Source organism: Astatotilapia calliptera, chromosome 6 (assembly GCF_900246225.1).
Source record: "Astatotilapia calliptera chromosome 6, fAstCal1.2, whole genome shotgun sequence".
NCBI classification, from domain to species: domain Eukaryota; kingdom Metazoa; phylum Chordata; class Actinopteri; order Cichliformes; family Cichlidae; genus Astatotilapia; species Astatotilapia calliptera.
This window is the reverse complement of record NC_039307.1, coordinates 26501067-26518373: the sequence shown is the minus strand read 5'-3', so window position 1 is coordinate 26518373 and position 17307 is coordinate 26501067. Positions and strand designations below refer to the sequence as shown.

General features: G+C 42.7%; 1 protein-coding gene across 8 annotated transcripts in view; it reads left to right on the top strand.

The window, feature by feature from the left end:
* The window catches only part of lrba (LPS-responsive vesicle trafficking, beach and anchor containing), a 176802-nt gene that overhangs the window by 49342 nt on the left and 110153 nt on the right, over nt 1-17307 (top strand). For 7 of the 8 annotated variants that reach the window (XM_026171365.1, XM_026171362.1, XM_026171361.1 and 4 more), the window contains exons 22-32: nt 1777-3072; nt 3240-3436; nt 4264-4417; nt 4941-5121; nt 6737-6870; nt 7437-7544; nt 7688-7829; nt 8533-8872; nt 14186-14355; nt 16206-16290; nt 16572-16705. In XM_026171365.1, the coding sequence (XP_026027150.1) occupies nt 1777-3072; nt 3240-3436; nt 4264-4417; nt 4941-5121; nt 6737-6870; nt 7437-7544; nt 7688-7829; nt 8533-8872; nt 14186-14355; nt 16206-16290; nt 16572-16705 (2941 nt within the window). The remainder of the gene's footprint in view (nt 1-1776; nt 3073-3239; nt 3437-4263; nt 4418-4940; nt 5122-6736; nt 6871-7436; nt 7545-7687; nt 7830-8532; nt 8873-14185; nt 14356-16205; nt 16291-16571; nt 16706-17307) is intronic. The other variant, XM_026171363.1, reaches the window with a different exon arrangement.

Sequence of the window (17307 nt, the reverse complement as noted above, 5' to 3'; positions counted from 1 at the left end):
CAGGTAAAAAAGCAGCAAAGTGGGTCTAGTTTCACTCACACAGCAGACCCCCCCCTCCACCTACAACCCATCTTTGACTTTCTGTCCTCCAATCCCAGTGATTAATGCAGGGTCTTAAATTAGGCGTGGGAGGATTTGCCGATGCTGGACACGCACTCAGCGCAGCTAGGAGACACACACTAATAGTGTCTACCGCTAATCTATGACTGCTTACATGGATGGGCTCTTCCTCAAATGCCACTGCAGACTATTGTCGTTATAGACTAGCAGTCTAGTATACCTATATCAGATGGTAAGAAGACTGATAGAGGTTAATAGGCCGTGGGCAGCTGCATGTAAGAGAGGGAGAGAGAAAGTTTTAAATATGCCACAGTTAGCCACAAATGGTCCCAGTTTTCAAATATTATAAGAAGCACACAACAAACAGGCAGTTTGAGGATATCGTGCTTCCATAATTTTGGGGTTTGCTGTTTGTTGGGACACGAGGAAATAAGCAGAAAATGGATACAGTGGATAAGTGGCTGGATGGTTTTTATGTTAATTTACGTTTTTTTCCAGACTTACTGAGATGTTTAGATTTCCTATAGGACAGATGTTTCTAAATTCTTTTACAGAAGTATCCCCCCCTCCCTTTTTAAAAAAAATAAATAAATAAAATGTTTAAATCCATGTAAAATGCCTGATTTGAAGTCTCCAAACACTTTGGCTGCAGCTGTGTTGGCGTTTTTGGGCTAAAAGCAACCAAATTTAGGTAACTAAAAGTGTGGCTGTGGCTCAGAAGCACATTATCGACTAATCGGAAGGCCGGTGATTTGATCTCTGGCTGCTACAGTCTATATGCCAGAGTATCCTTGGGCAAGATACAGAACCCCAGTTTGCTCCCAATGGCTTCATCTGAGTGTGAATGTTAAATGCACAAAAAGAGCTTGTGTGAATGAAACATGTTGTATAAAGTGCTCTGAGTGCTCAAGTAGAATAGAAAAGCAATATAATGAGGCCCAGTTCATTTAGCATATTTGGGTGAAAGGGAAGTGATATCAGGTTAGCTGCTAATTAGTGAGAAGTACGATGCAAATAAAATACTGCAGTTTCAATCACCTGGACTGGAGCGCATTTCTTACATGGGGCTCATTTGTACAGTTAACTTTGGTGCAAGCCATGCTGTGTGTGAGATAACTATGAGGTGTAAAGTAAAGTAACTTTTTTTTTATTTGTCAAAAAAACTAAGTAGTTGTTCTCCAAAAGTTGATACTGTTCATCTGGACGTAGCGTTTTCTGTGGGAGAAATGTTTCGTTACTCATCAGTGACTTCTTCAGTCTCAGCTGACTCCAAAGGTTTCTCCATCTTTGGAGATTTACTTACCTGGATGATTGACCATGCATCAAGACAAACTAAGTAGTTGTTGTTTTAGCAGAGTGGGGATTGGCTCTCTTTGTGGCTAGCTAGACATGAATATCTGATGACCTGCAGTTTTTGGTTGCTTATTGAGGAACAGATCTCACTGGATAATTTCAGTGCTAAATAGGCTCATCATCATTCTTATTAGTAATGGCATCACTGACATGTGCATATTAATACATATTTTGCTTTAAACATTTTAGTGTGTGTTATATTGGCCTGCTTATTTCCTTATTCACACAGAATCATCAGTGGATGGACTGTAATAAGCCAATGAACCAGTTTTTATCATCAAACTAGGCAAACGGAGCAGACTGATAAAGTGTGTGAACAGTACGACATTAGTTTTTCTAACATCACATGTTTTGTGTTTGCAGGTCACCTTTGAGCAACACAAAGAGAATCTGTCCCGTATGTTCCGTCAGTACCAGCATCAAGAGTCCACCGGCACGATTCGCTCCATCTCTGGTGTCAGCCAAAGCTCTGAGACTATGGAATGTGTTAATGGGCCACCTGCAGAGGAAACCGCTCCCTCCACTGTCATTGAGCTGACTGTGGACAAGCTGTCCCAGAAATCCCCTGATTCAGCATCCAGTTCCACCATTACTTCCAGTCTGCTGGAGGTTGATGATGAAAGGGGACAGGCATCCATCACTGTGTCCAACATCCTGGCCGGGGCCAAAGACGAAGAACAAGAGCAACAGCAGCTGGTGGAGGAGTCTACCAGAGATAACTCGGGTGTCAGAGAGGAGACACAAAAAGGTGCTACAGAGCAGTCGAGTGAAGACGTCAACAAAGAGAAAGCACAGACTTCTACTGGAAAAACTGCACAACATGAAACGGCTGACACAAAAGCGGTGGACGAGGGTAAAGTCTCTGCACCATCTGGTAGCGATGATGCACAGGCACCTGTAACAGATGATGAAAAATCTGAAAGTGAACAGAACAAAGGTGACTCGTCAAAGTCAATGACAGAAGACTCTTTAAATGAAGCAGAGGCTGAACCGCCAGCAGCTTCAGAGCGAGAAAACAGCGTGCTCGGTGGAGCTTCGGTCCTCAATGAGGACCTGGTTGACGTGTCATCTGTTAGCGACCAGGTCCATCCTAGCGATGCTGATGACAGCCAAGAGGAGTCCTCTTATGCTTCTGCTGCCACCGGAGAGGAAGGTGGGGAAGTGAAGAAGGACGAAGACGAACGAAGAGATGGGGGTGAAGAACAGGAGCTGAATAAGGAAGAAGAAAAAGTTGAGACACAGGAAAGTGAAGTGAAACAGACGCCTTGTGTGGAAAGCCAGACTCCTCCAGCTGAAATACCTGAGAAAAGTGTCACAGAAGCACCTAAAGAAAAAGCTGATGATGAACAGTCTTCCTCCATAGCTGAAACTACAAGCCAGCAGCCCTCAGACACCACACCGCCATCTACAGCCCAGGAGGTTACAGCGGCATCAGACTCCACTGCAGATGTCCAGCCATCAGAGACCAGCGGTGCCACTGGAGAAGAAACCCCATCTGGTGCCGCTGACAGTAGCACCACCACCACCTCTACCAGCTCCGACACTCAGAAGGGTGCAGAGTCTGTCAGCAAAACCAAAGAAATCAAAATTGCCAGACTGGACGTATCCAATGTGGCCTTAGACACCGAGAAACTTGAACTGAAGGAGACCTCTGCAACAGTATGCAATCCACCCCCTTTTTTTAGCGCTTATGTGTTACTCAGTTGTTATAATAGTTTATTATAGTTTAGGTGTTACACAAAATTGAGCGTTTAAGTTTCAAAGTGTTTTCTCAAAGGTTCGTGTCACATTAAAACGTATGACGTTTGGCTTCCATATTTCTGTAGGAAACAAGCCAAGGTCAGTCAGCAGCTGCTGCATCAACAGCCACAGGAAGTTCTTCAGGCCAGCCAACAGACAGCAGCACCCCTGCACCTCGCTCCACCATGTTTCGCATCCCAGAATTCCGCTGGTCCCACATGCACCAGCGTCTCCTCGCTGACCTGCTCTTCTCGATTGAGACAGATGTCCAGATGTGGAGAAGGTAGGACGACAGTCCGCGGGCTCTGATTTTATTAATGCTTCAATAAACAGAAACACGGATTTATCAACTAAAGATTTTTTGAGGAACATGCAGAAGTTTTATGGGTTTTTTTGTTTTTTTTTTGTTTGGTTAGGTTGTGATTGACTCAATTTAGCATAAAGACTGGAAAGTGCAAAAAATGCTGGTTTACTGTCTTGTTCAGAAAATTACGAGTTAGCAGGCTTTTAAAAACAATGTAACTCTAAATCTGTAATTGTCAGAATGGTGTAATCTTATCAAATTGTTGAGCAAATAAGTGAGTTTTTCAGTCATTCTTTGTCGAAATTGGTTTGTAACAGATCCTGAGCTAGAAAAGTGCATTAGAACTGTGCAATGGGACCAGATATTAAAGTAAGTGTCTAAATAAAAGAAGAAGAAGCCACATAGCTTTACGCTGTGTGAGTGTGGCTTGAGGTGAATTTAGAGGAGCCTTAACGTCCTAAGACCCGAACTCTTCCACGACATGCATTTTTAATTTCTCTTTGATATTTGGTCACATTGGGGCCCGATGAATGTAAAAACAAAGAATTACCAGATTTTTTTTTTTTTTTTTTTTTACCTTTTTTTTTTTTTTTAAGAAAAATGTGAGCAACATTTGTTTAAAACTTTGATAGAACAGTGGCAGTATAATGTCCTCGTAAGTGGATATCAGGCCCATGTAGAGCAAAATTGAGTATTTTGGTCTAAATAACCCAAAATGTGATGTCCACATATGTGGACGGCAGGTCCTAGGAGGTTAATACTTCATTGCAATAACTAAAACCATCTTCTTGTCTTTTGCCTTTTAGTCACTCCACAAAGACGATTCTGGACTTTGTAAACAGCAGCGAGAATGTGGTGTTTGTCCACAACAGCATACACCTCATATCCCAGGTGGTGGACAATCTCGTCATGGCTTGCGGAGGCATTTTACCTCTGCTCTCAGCTGCTACATCTTCCTCCGTGAGTCCTTTGCTGCACGTGTGATTTTACGTTTGTATTTGTGTGGCTGTGGCTCCGGTCACAGGAAGTTATCCATCCACATTGACCTTTCCCCAATCACATTAGACTACAGTTAGCTGCTTCCTAACAACGTTAGTTTGTTTTAGTCCTGTCTGACCTCAGTGACAGCCGCTCTCTTGCACCATTCTTTGCTTCTGCCAATGACCTGACCGGTCTAAGGAGCGGGTTCACTTCCATTATAATTGATTTACATTCAGTTGTGTGCGCTCTGTAACCAGATTTCAACCTGAATGTGAAAAATTGCATTTTCACATGCCTTGATGTATTTTCAGTGCTGCACACGTTACGTATGTAACAACTTACTAACTGTGATAAATCACTGGTTATTCAACATAAGTCGAGGCTTCTGACCAGGGTAAAACCTGACTGTAATGTTACTTTTGAGAGAAAATGTTTAGAGAGGTTTCCTCATTATTACTTTTATTATTTATATATTTTTTCCTCTTTCTCTCTCGACTTTCAGCATGAGCTAGAAAACATCGAGCCCTCCCATGGCTTGTCAGTGGAGGCTTCGGTCACCTTCTTGCAGCGCCTCGTCAACCTTGTGGATGTTCTTATTTTTGCCAGCTCGCTCAACTTCACAGAGATAGAAGCTGAGAAAAACATGTCATCAGGAGGCATCCTCCGACAGTGCCTTCGCCTCGGTATGCACCTTGTCATTATTCCTGAGCTTCTAACTAGCTTTATTTCTCTTGTTTGGTCCTCTGCTTTTTTTCTGTCTTGCTGAGTTTTTACATGTGTAGCTGGCTTTCAAGTGAATTTCCCACTTCTGTTTCATCCTTTTACTAACCCCACCCCTCATCCCCCTCCCGCTCATTGATCCACCTTACATCAGCTGGCAGCAGCCTGCTGTATTAGCCCCAGTCATGGCTCCCTACAGTGTTTTTGACCCTCTCTTCTGTATTCTTCCTCTCAATCTTCAGCTCCAGCTCCCACTCGGATCCCCCTCGCCTCGTTCACCCCGCTCATATCAGCCCTCTCTTATCTTGTTATTATAACCCTCCTGCATGGCAACACTTTAAAATGGCTGCTCGCATGATATAGTGAATTGTTCATAATGGCCTTGGCTGTACTGTACTGCTGCGTAGCCCGAGGCCTTTGTCTGCCTTCTGTTCCAGGCTATTAAAGTTTCCCCTGACAGCATCAAAAGCCCAGCCTCACAATCACTGAATAAAAGATATTGAAAATCTTACATTATTCATTTAATTTTTTTTTCTTTTGCAGCACACCTTATCAACGCAGCATGCACAGATTAAAAATGAAAGTAGTACAGTATACTTTGTACTTAAGCTATAAAAAAATTATTGAATTTTCTTTGGATATTTAATGCTGCACATTCAGGTATCTGTTTCTGCTTTTAAACACAGTCCAGCCCACAAACAAAACGGCTGTCAAGAGGCCGACTTGTTATCTAAAAACGCTTGTTCCCTCTGATGTCGCTGCTGCTGCTGTGTGTGTTTTACAGGAAAACGATGCCACCATAGCACAGGTTCAGTTTTAGAAAGCAGCCGCTATGAAATGAATATTTGATGAGGTATGCGCTCCCCATTGCTGGCACCTAATCTGATTTTGGAAAACTGTAACAAGGTTTTAGCGTCTCCGCCCCTCCCTCTCCTCTCTTTTTTTCTTCCTTTTATAAATGGTCGTATGAAAGAGTGGTCCTAATGGAAAAAGCGAGCCCATTTCCAGACGGAATAATTCCCTCCTTCGTAATCTAAATGCCTCAGAGTTAACATTTGTCAGTTGTCACGCTCTGAGCAGTGGGGGTTGGGAGGGGTCCAAAGAGGAGCAATACATTAAATTACAAATGTTAAGTGTGCCAGTTCTCAACCCACCTAAAGTTGTCGGACAACGAGGTTTTCTTTCCTTTTTTTTCGTCTTTTTTTTGTCCGTTGAAGGGTGTATCGCGCTGCCTACTCAGCATGTGCACACCCGGCAGTGTCATTTGTTATGGGAGCTGCACACAGTGGATGTGATTCAAGAGCACACCCTTGCACTATGACCTTGGGAGGAGAGGTGGAGCAGGGAAGAGTGAACGATGCTGCCAGAGTTGGCCAGAGCACTGACCTTGTCACGGCCCCGCTTTTTCTCTGCTGTTTTTGTCTCTGCTCGCTCCGCTCGCGGCTCAGTTTTACGCGCTCTTTTGTTGTGTTCGGAGGCTTGTAAATACAAAGACTTAAAATTTTGTGTTCACATCCCCCCGACAATGATTTTATTTGTATGATGTCACATAAGATCTCTTTCTCCGTCCCTCCCTAGTGTGTGCTATTGCAGTGAGAAACTGTCTGGAGTGTCAGCAAGCCCAGTTTAAGAACGGCGCAGACAGCTCAGCCCGCAGCTACACAGCCATGCAAGGCACTTTGCTTGGAACAGCCAAGTCTGCATCTGCGCAGGCAAGTACTTGAAATGATCACCTTAACTTACATTTTCTGCTGTTTTAAATTCCTCTACCATCAAACGCAAAATAACATCATACTTTTCAGTGACCGGTTCCCACGTTTGTGCTGATTATCTTTTGTATAACGCACATTTTTGTCCTTCTCCTGTCCTCAGTAGGCAACCAGAAGGCGCTTTGCCCTTTGTCCTGTTCACAAGTGTTATTGCATTAGCTCATATCTTATTATGTTACCACACAGGTTGCTATTTGTTACACTAGACTAAGCCCTTTGTCATTGCCCCTTTGATTTGATACAGTGACTTCCAGTAAAAGTCATGTTGTTCTTCCCTGAACCGGGTGTTAAACCTCATTTATAATGCAGTGGCTCTATAGAAAAGCCATTATGTTAAGGACACGGTCTCAGGAGGGATAGCTTCCCTAAGCTGTTAAACCTTACCCTGCTCCTTGAAGGATTAATAAACACCCAGAACGGTGTAAACGTGCACGTGCGGTTTACACTTCCCTTGCAGATAATAATACATTTCACATGATAATTGCTTGATTTTTAATGCGTGCATGCAGAGTCCTGTTGATGCTGTGACAGGTGGCATGTCTCCAGTGAGAGATTTAGACCGACTGCTTCAGGACATGGACATAAACCGCCTCAGGGCTGTCGTCTTCAGAGACATTGTGAGTTGTCCAGCAGACACGTTCGCATGCCTGTACACAGCACTCATAACGTGTATGAAATCACCTTTTCTAGCCTCCTCTAACCTCTGGTGCTTTTCAAAGAGGACGCACGTACAGATTGTTTAGTGTGTTGTTTGTTTCAGGAGGACGGTAAGCAGGCTCAGTTTCTGGCTCTTGCCGTCGTCTACTTCATCTCAGTCCTCATGGTGTCCAAGTACCGTGACATCCTGGAGCCCCACAATGACAAGAAACACCCTCAACGCTCCCAGTCTGCAAGGAGTACAGGTATACAGAACCTTCAAGAAAAAAAATCATCTGACGCATTTATGTGCATCAGAATGAAGCAAGTTGTTGTTTTCAACAACTTGAAAAGGATCTATGAATCCTGACTTTTTCCTTTTTTCTTTTTTTTCTTTTTTTTTTTAATAAGTGGGTTCATGTACTGCATAGTGTTCGACTATAAAACAAACAAACAAACAGCTGCTAATCATCTTAAGAAAAATTGTTAAAGTTTGTGTATTTTTATTTGACCTGCAGATTGTTTTGGTGTGCGTTTCTCCTGATTGTGATTGTAACTTGCCATGTAAATAAATCACCTAATCTCACACACATTCACACTGATTCATCAGGAGGAACCTGAAGTTCAGTATCTTGCCCAAGCAGGGATTGAATCCCCAACCTTCTGATTTGTAGATGACGTGCTCTACCTCCTGAGCAGGGTGTATGCCACAAAGAAAAAAATAGTTCCATGATAATTCCTCTGTCCCCGCCCTCTGTTTTTGATACATTAAGCATTATTAGACAAGTGCCATGTAACTCAGTCAATTTTAAGAAAAGAGACATTTCTGCTGTGCAGCCAATATCTCAGTAACAGGTCAAATCTAGACGACAGTCCAGAAGAAAAATATGTAAATCAGGTTTCCCTGATGGAATTGGATACTCTTATTTGTTATTATTTATGTCCTCACAGATAGTGTTGCTGTTTCAGGTAGCACAGAAGGAGAGAACGGCTTCTCTCTGCGCCGCTATGATTCCGGCATCGGAGATGACCACACCTCAACTGCCGCAAGCGACGCAGATCTGTCATCCTCCGGTGGAACTCACGCTCCCGATGCCATTTCAGAGGCCTTGTCCACGCTGTCGTCTGAGGTCAGACCTGCTATGTCTGCTGACTCAAAGGGTAAAAATGTGAAGGACATTCTGCGCAGCCTGGTGAGCGCTCCAACTGATGATATCGTGGTGGATCCAAGCCTGTTGCCGCCAGCGTTCCTGGGAAGTGTGAGCGATGCGGCCAGAGAACCATCGCCACAGTTCCGCTCTTTTGATAGGTGAGGGTGTGAACATGGATTGACATACACTTAAAAAGCACATATGGTGTTTATAGTCTCAACGTTTGCATTTGACAGTTCCACAGGATTTTACTCCCAACATGACTGCGGGAGACCTTTGAAAGTTAAACCTTGAATGCATCTTTGTTTTATTTCCTTAGAGGGGGCTTTAGAGGATCTTGAAAAGCATTTAGTAACAAAAGCCCCTTTGGACTAGGAGTCTTTGTTGGTGACGACTTCTCTCTTTACTAAGGTCCTCACCTCATGCAGACTTCCTCCTTTCAAAGAACTGTTTTAAGACGGAGAAAAAGCTTTGAGGAAAGCTTTTGTCTGTCCCTGTTTAACAGTTATCAGGGGTTCCCTCCTTTCTTAAAGTAAAAAAAAAAAAAAGTGTATAATTTGCGTTATCTCCAGCAGTATGGGGTGAACAGTCAGGAGTAAGGCTTCAAAAGCAGAGCAGGGTACTGAAGTCACAGACGGGCTCAGGTGAGGGAGGATGGTTACTGGTCTGGTTTGCATTTGGAGCGCTGTTTCGCACATAGACTTTTACAAACGGGTCGATTTTGGCGGGGGTGGGGAGGGTAAAGAGGGAGAGGCACAGAGATGGGAGAAGTGGGAGAAGGAAGCCGTCACGGGGAAGCGTGTCAAGTCAAAAGTTCTCACGCACCAAAGAAAACATTTCTACATTTTTCTCTTTGTCACTCACAAACACGCTCACACTCAGTCAGTCTGCCTGCCCCCCAACTGTGGGAATTCCACGGCATCTCTGTGATCGCGTGTCTTTATCTGAGGAATGCTTTGTCAGGTCTCAGGGCGCTCCTCATATCAGGGGGATTAGACTGGCTCCTGTCCGCTGAGCACACTCAGTAGGAAGAGAGGACGTCAGGAGAGCTGGAGAACGTAGACTAACAGCTCACTTGCTGGTTATGGGAGCCTCTGCATGCAGGGCACGCTGACAGTAGACTTTACCCCAGTTACCTTTTTATTAATCACTTGCACATCTGCACAAAAAAATTAATATCAAATCCAGGTGGAGGTTAACAAGTCCAGACTTTTATATTATTTTAAACTGAAAACCAGCATCTTATTCATATTATTCACACAATATTCAATCACCAGAATTATTCTTTAAGCAGAAAAAAAATCAATGAACTCTTTGGTCTATATTGTATGATTATATATTAGATAGTATTATTATTATTAACAATAACAATTAATTGGGACTGAAGAGAATTTTAAAAAAGTGGATACCACCAAATGTTTGGCTTTATTGATTGATCAGTCACTTCAGCTTTTAGTGTGTCCTGCACACACTACTGTCTGTCAGTGTGCCAAGTTATTTTGATGCCTCCGAGTCAAAACTACCCCTCCCATTCATGTCATCCTCTGGTTTTAAGCCTATATTTATTCTCGGTTTACTGCTTTTTATCACCCCGCTGTCTCTCAACCCTTACCAATTACCTCTCGACACATGTAGATATGTTCCAATGGTGTTTATTATCTGTTGCAATGACTTTATCACTGCTCGGCATCTCCCGCTAACCACTAAGTCTTCCAGGGACACGAGTACAAGCCAGAGCTGACATTCTGCACTGACATCTCCTGCCAAAACATGGCAACTTTCTGCTTGCCCAGAGGGTTGGATTTATGAGACCAATGTATGAAAAAAGCCGGGATCTCCCAGATAAAAACTGGAGGCGGGTCAGAGGGTGAAGTATCCCTGCAGATTTATTTACTAGTGGAGACGTGCTGGATTTCTCCCATGCATTTCTCAGCCATGCCCCTGTTATGACAGCCAGTCTGCAAATATTTGCTGATACTAACCAGAACTAAACAGTGTCATTGTACGAGTCTGTGATTTAGACTTCATGGTTCGGCAGAATATGTGAGTGTTAGACAGTGGGATATACATGGTGCGGTTGTTTGCATTCCTGGCAGCAGGCTTTGCATGCATGTGAGAGCTGATGTACAGATGAGTTTTGTTGATGATTAAATGTTGTTAATGTACTGCTGGCGGTAAGCGTGTCAGACATGAGCGCAGCTCTCAGTCAAGGCCTACCTTTTTAGAAAAGTCAGTTAATAAAGACGTTGTCGCTTTGCATTGGAGTTCACCTGCAGTGATGTACCTTGAGGAAGCTTGAACCCACTTTAGCTGGTATAATAAAAATCACACATTTATGTGCTAGTGTTAATTGCAAAGATCCATATTATATCCGAATCAGGACATAATGATAAATATCTGCCATTGTTTTTAGTACATTGCTTTAACAAAATTGTCAAATATTGTTGTGATTACAAGACAGTAGAAATTAAACTGGGAAAAGATTTTTCATATATCATTTACTAAAGAATTGAGCCACCAATGAAAACTGCAAGTATATAACACCTTGAAATTGATAAAGTGAGGTCTAATATGCAGTCTGGTTACCACAACTGAGATTTGTTAATGTTTTATTTTAATATTTGTTTGACAAACATAAAGACTGAGCTCTTTTGCTCCTATTTAATACCGTAGTTTTAGATGGTTGCTCTCGATCATCTCCATTTTTAATAGATTATTTAACATCAAGTAACACAAGAGAAACTCAGTTGATAATATAAACAAAGGACAAGGGAGTTCCCCGGGTCTTCTGTCTTTAAACCCAGGATTACTTGAAGATGTTAAGATATGGGCTTTGTGAGCGGCGGTCCTATTACGGCTAATAATAGCTTTTTATGCTTCCTTGGTTACTGTGTGTAAACATGTGTCTTTCACTCTGTTTTGGATAATTAACAAAGAACGGTTTACCCCCTTTTAAACCAGTGTCTTCCATTGGTTTAATGAGGCAGTTGTTTTTGTGGGCACTTTAGTTGATGTTGTTCACACTTACAGATCACAGATAACATCAAGGTACCGACTCCCGCCAGCCGCAGCTCCATAGGGTGAAGATGTGTACAAATGTGTTTGTGTGCGTACGGTCAGTGTTGTTGTTACATAGTGAAAGCTATGATCAAAGCTTTGCTGGGGTGCACTCTTCTCTCCATCGTGTCAGTCTGAGGTAAAGTCTCCAGAGAAGAGTATTTTTATGTACATGCAACTTGAGACAATTTGTTATTCGGTCTCACACTTGTTTTACCTGAAATAGCAGAGTTTACTGGAGTCATAGCTGCACTTAGCCATAGTAGGTTAGACCTTCTAAATAATTCAGCCACACACACACACACACACTTTCTGCCCTGGGCTCCTGTTTGCGGGTTGAGTGGGGCCGCTGACGGCTGATTAATCGACTGGGGCGGCCCACTCATGATAAGTGTGGCTAATGACCTGCTGAATAATTCACTGAGCCTTTGCTGAGGAACAGATGGAAGGCCAAACACATATGCAGACATGCTCACTGGCAGACTTCTTCACACTCGTGCACTCGAGCATTTATTTGGACACTCATGTGTGTGCATTAAAATATTTCTGAAAACATCCACGCACACTTTCAGCCTTCACTCAGCAGGGGTGTCTCTCCTTCTGTCTCTGCTGCTTTTGACACCCAGGGTGCTTCATGTCAGCGCCACCCTTGCTTCTTGATACCACCGTCCAGTCCACTCACTATCTGAACAGAAAAAAAATGACCAGATACTTTTATCTCCACTCTTCTTGCCTATCAATACTGATTTCATTCTCTTCTGTCACTACTTCGGGTTTTATGCAACACGTGGACCTTGAGTGGACCTTCCATCTGTCGAGCATTCCTGACACAGTTATTATTATTATTTTCCCTCAAAGCTGTTAAGATTTAACAGCTACAGTAACTTTTAGTAACAATAGATCTGATCAGCTGCCTTAAATCAGCTGAGCGCATGCTTTGACACAGCAGCCAGGTATCTGTCTGCAGTACAGAGAGCCAACTATCCTCGTGGGTGTGTGTGCAGGAAAGAATGCACATACACACTCTGAAACTGGGGACGTGCAGGAATGTTTGCAAGCTCTTGTGTTTGGGCCTCTTCTTTTTATTGCATATTCAAATTTGACGTATTCTTGCATGTCTTGTTAAAACCTGCATTGGGTCGTGTTTCTGAGAGGGGAGCAGTAGCCAGGGATTAGACCCTGCTTCTCCTATGTCAGCACTGATAAGCAGGGCCAGGCTCTCTTTGATATGGCCGCTGGTCTGTCAGAGCCCTGGTCTAAACTGACAGCTTATCTACATGCTGCTCTCCTCGCATCTGCTGTTCGCCGGATGAGAATTGAACTCCACTTACTCGTACCACATCACTATGAGAAACATTTCCTGTTACTCCACAGGAGGGACCTCTCAACAGGCAGCATCATTGTTACAGAGAAACTCAATGTACATATTTAATCTAGCTGTCAGTGAGGTGTTTTTTGTGATGCTTGGCAGTTGTTTTTTATTAATGTCAGGATTTGTGTCTAAGGATACATTGATTGTTTTACATTTTTAGAACAAACAACTTAAAGTTGTCATTTTTAAAATCAAGTGTGGACGCAAACCTTATTTAAGGCAAAGCCAATGTAAGAGCCAAGTCTATCAGGACATTTTTCATTTCAAAATGTTTTTTTCTTTCCTTGAAATAACCTGAATTTGAGCAAAAAAAAAAAAAAAGATCACTTATTTGTATTTTTTTTTTAGAAGGTTTTCTAGAATAACTGAGATATTATAGAAGTATATTATTATAAATGTACTGCTTTGGTAGACTAAATATCAGGCATCATAGTAGAAGTTGCATTAATATCAGATAACATGCAGCTGGTGTTATGTGATAAAGCAGAAGATGACATCTAATAAAACGGGTGGCTATGGCTTAGGGGGTAGAGATCATCTGCTAATTGGAGGGTCGATGGTTTGATTCCTGGCTGTTAGAGTCTGCAAAACTATTCAGTAGTATTCACATACTTAACCCCAGTGCATTCATCAGAGGGTGAACGTTAGATAGAAAGCACTTCGGCACACTTAAGGATGTTTTAGATGAAGCTTGATTTCAGTGTAGCCAAACTGTAGTTTCTTCAAGTTTTCTCAAAGTAGTATTGTTGACTAAAGAAAAATGTATTTAATTAAAAGTAGAAATGTCCAAATAAAACAGTTTTTTAAATGGAGACATTACATCAGGTGTCCTGTTTTATGGTAAGATTCAGTGGGCTACTATTCTGCTTATTTAAATTGCTCATAATTACTCCTCTACTCTGTGTCAGTGAAGGTTGTGGTGTTGTTCTAGTCATGCTGTGTGCAAAAATCTTATGAAGGGTTCTGTGAATTGGCAGCATCAGCTTTTTCTTCCAGTTGATCTATGAGTCTTGATAATAAGCGCTTTTTCTTCTCTCTACAGAAGCGTCATCGTTGCACCAAAGAAAGCAGGAGTGATGCCATCTCCAGGCACTTCCACCCCCGTCCTGGCAACCGCCTCCGGCTCCGTGTCTGGTGGGACACCTATCGATAGCGTCTCTGTGGTATCTTCTAGCGACGCCTCCCAGAGCACCTCTGCAGACTCTGCAGCCTGTAAGCACACAAACACAAAACCGGACTGCAGTATTGGCAGAGCAGCGAGGGCAGCTAAGTCACAGGGTGGATGAGTGTGCTGAGGAGAAAGTCAATATTTATTTAGAGATCGTGCTTCTCTGTATGTCTGATGGAATAATGGTGTTTGCACAGTGTAATCCAGTTTCTTCAGGCTGGAGGACAGCATGAGTAACACTGATTCAATTATTTAAAAAGCTAAAGCAGTATCGAATGTGAAAAAAAATAAAAACATTTGAGACAATTTTAGGGCGGTGCTCTGCCAGTGCCAGGGCCCATCGTGCAATTACACAGAAAATGATGCGAGTCTACACAAAAATGTAATGGGTTAGTCATCAGGATTACGCAGAAACAACCGAAAACAAACTGTACTAATCACACTGGAACATGCATAACTGTAACAGAGATGCAATAGAGTGCATTTGGAAAGGGTGGGTTTCATGTATCAAGGGACCATTCAAGTGGGGGGAATCAAACGTAGACATTAGTTATTTGGCATTTGTCTTAACTAACAGGCTACTGGGACATCCCAGTATTACAATAATTCCAGTAGGAGAAGGAATAAGGTGAATGGTGACTGAATAAAACAATATATTAAAGTCATACCTATCTTAGTTGATTCATAAGTGACATAAATCAGCAGTTTTTGTCCCCTTTCTGTGTAAAAGTGTAATGTTTTTTTTTTGTCTGTGTGTTTAAGAGAGGAGGGTTTGACATGAGTATGTGGATTATGTTTTAGGACTTTTGGGTGCGTGTGTGTGCTAGTAAATAATTATAGCTTAGCTGTATGCACAGACTGCTTGATGGCACTGAGAAGTGTTGAGTAAATATGCTGTGTGTGTGCGCGTGTGTGTGTGTGTGTTAGTGGGGCAGTGGGAGGACTAATGGAGACGTTCATTTACTCCTCTTTGTTTGAAGGAGCTACTTCAGCTTGAGAGGGATACTCTCACCAGATCCACATGGCGCTGTTTAACACCTTACACACACACACACACACACACACACACACACAAACACACACACACACACACACACACACACACACACACAAACACACATTCCAGTGCACATTACACTGTGTCATTCCTGAAGAGTTATCCCTGCACGGAGACTGTCCTGGCTGGAAAAACAAGCCCACTGAAACACCAGAGGAATCCCCCTCCTCCATATTCAGCTGGGCATTAGCTTATTTATGAGCCACAGGGAAGTGAATTTACTGCAAGATCAATCACACGCGGACTTTGTACCTCATGTGCCTCTGTCTCCAGAATGAAGTCGTAAAGCACCTTTTAGTTGTATAATGAAACGGTCAGAAAAGCAGCCCTGAGGGGTAAATTGGTATGTAATGACTTAATGAGGGGAAACAAGAAAACATGAAAATAGAATAATAACAATGAATGGAGTTACTTCTTTCATATTTAAGCCTTTGTCTAACATATATTGTTTCCATCTACGAATAATTCATCTTTAAAGTGTAACTGAAGCAGAAGATAAAGTGTTGTCATCCTTTCACATAGAAAGATTTTTCTCATCAAACCCAATGAATTATACACTGTTATGGGAGATGTATTGTGCTCAGAGTACATCATCCACTATCTAACTATAAAATGATACTTGTACCCCCACATACTCAACCATAAATCCACCTATTCTATACATTTGAATGGAGACCTCTGTATTATTTCATAAGAGGCATGTTTCTTCACAGGTTTATGGTGCGACCTTGGTCATATAATGTATTGCTGTGCGCGCGTGTGTGTGTGTGTGTGTGTGTGTCCCATTCTTGTCCAACATCCAGACTAATAACAGAGTTCTTTGGTTTCTCCCTGCAGCAGGCGGCCAGGTTCCAGCCAGCACTAGCCTGCCATCTGTCCCCCCACTCTCCCCTGTGACCCAGAACACAGCCCCCAATATGAGGTGATTCATCTTCTCTCTCTCTTTCTCTCGCTCTCTTTTTCTCACACACATGCACAATCAGCTGTTTATGTACATGCGCTTACACAATCAGTTATTTATGCATATGCTCTGATTATTGTTTTTGTCTTTATTCCATATTTTTTTTCATCATATTAAAAACACATTTTTGCTGACGGTGTATTTTTAAAAGCATCTTTTGTGAGTTTTCAAAGAGTTTGTTTAGCCTTTTGGCCAATTACTGTTAAATTACTCCGTCCGCTGTCTGTTTTGTTTTTTTTTAGTATCTCGGAGCGTTTGGAGCATGCCCTTGAAAAGGCAGCTCCCCTACTGAGGGAGATCTTTGTGGACTTTGCCCCTTTCCTCTCTCGCACTCTGCTGGGCAGCCATGGACAAGAGCTCCTTATTGAGGGCACCAGTGAGTAGAAAATTATGGAAATTCCTTAGAAGTCACATCATCATTTTAGATCATCTCACAAACCTCAACCATGCAGGGATTCTTATTTAATTGCAACAATATGTCCAGGCTATTGTTAATCCAATATTGTGATGAGTCGCGCTGCGCCGGTAGCCGTGCTGAAGGTTTCCAGGGGGCCAGGGCAGAGGCCAGGCCACTAATAGCAGTGTTTGGGATGTCTGCTGCCACCAAACAAAATGGAAAGTTGATTGATAGCTGTAAGGGGGGGCTGGAAAAAATAGGGTGGGGCTGTATGTGCATGCATGTGTGTTTGCACGAATGTGATGTTACATGTGTCTCTGTGAAACACGGAGACACATGAAACATCCGCTGAAGCGCACTCTGGACACTCTAGCGGCCCCCTGCCCTCTAAAAGCCCAGGGCTTGCCATTAGGGATCAATGGGACATATGCTAGCCACGCCAGGCCTGTAATACAAGGCCCAAATATGTATTAGTTTACAGTAACATCATGTCGGCTCATTAGGCCCATCAATACTATCCGCTCCCTTGCAGATGGCACAAGGTTAGGTAATCCCTGATGGTTAGCGTGTGCTGTCACAGA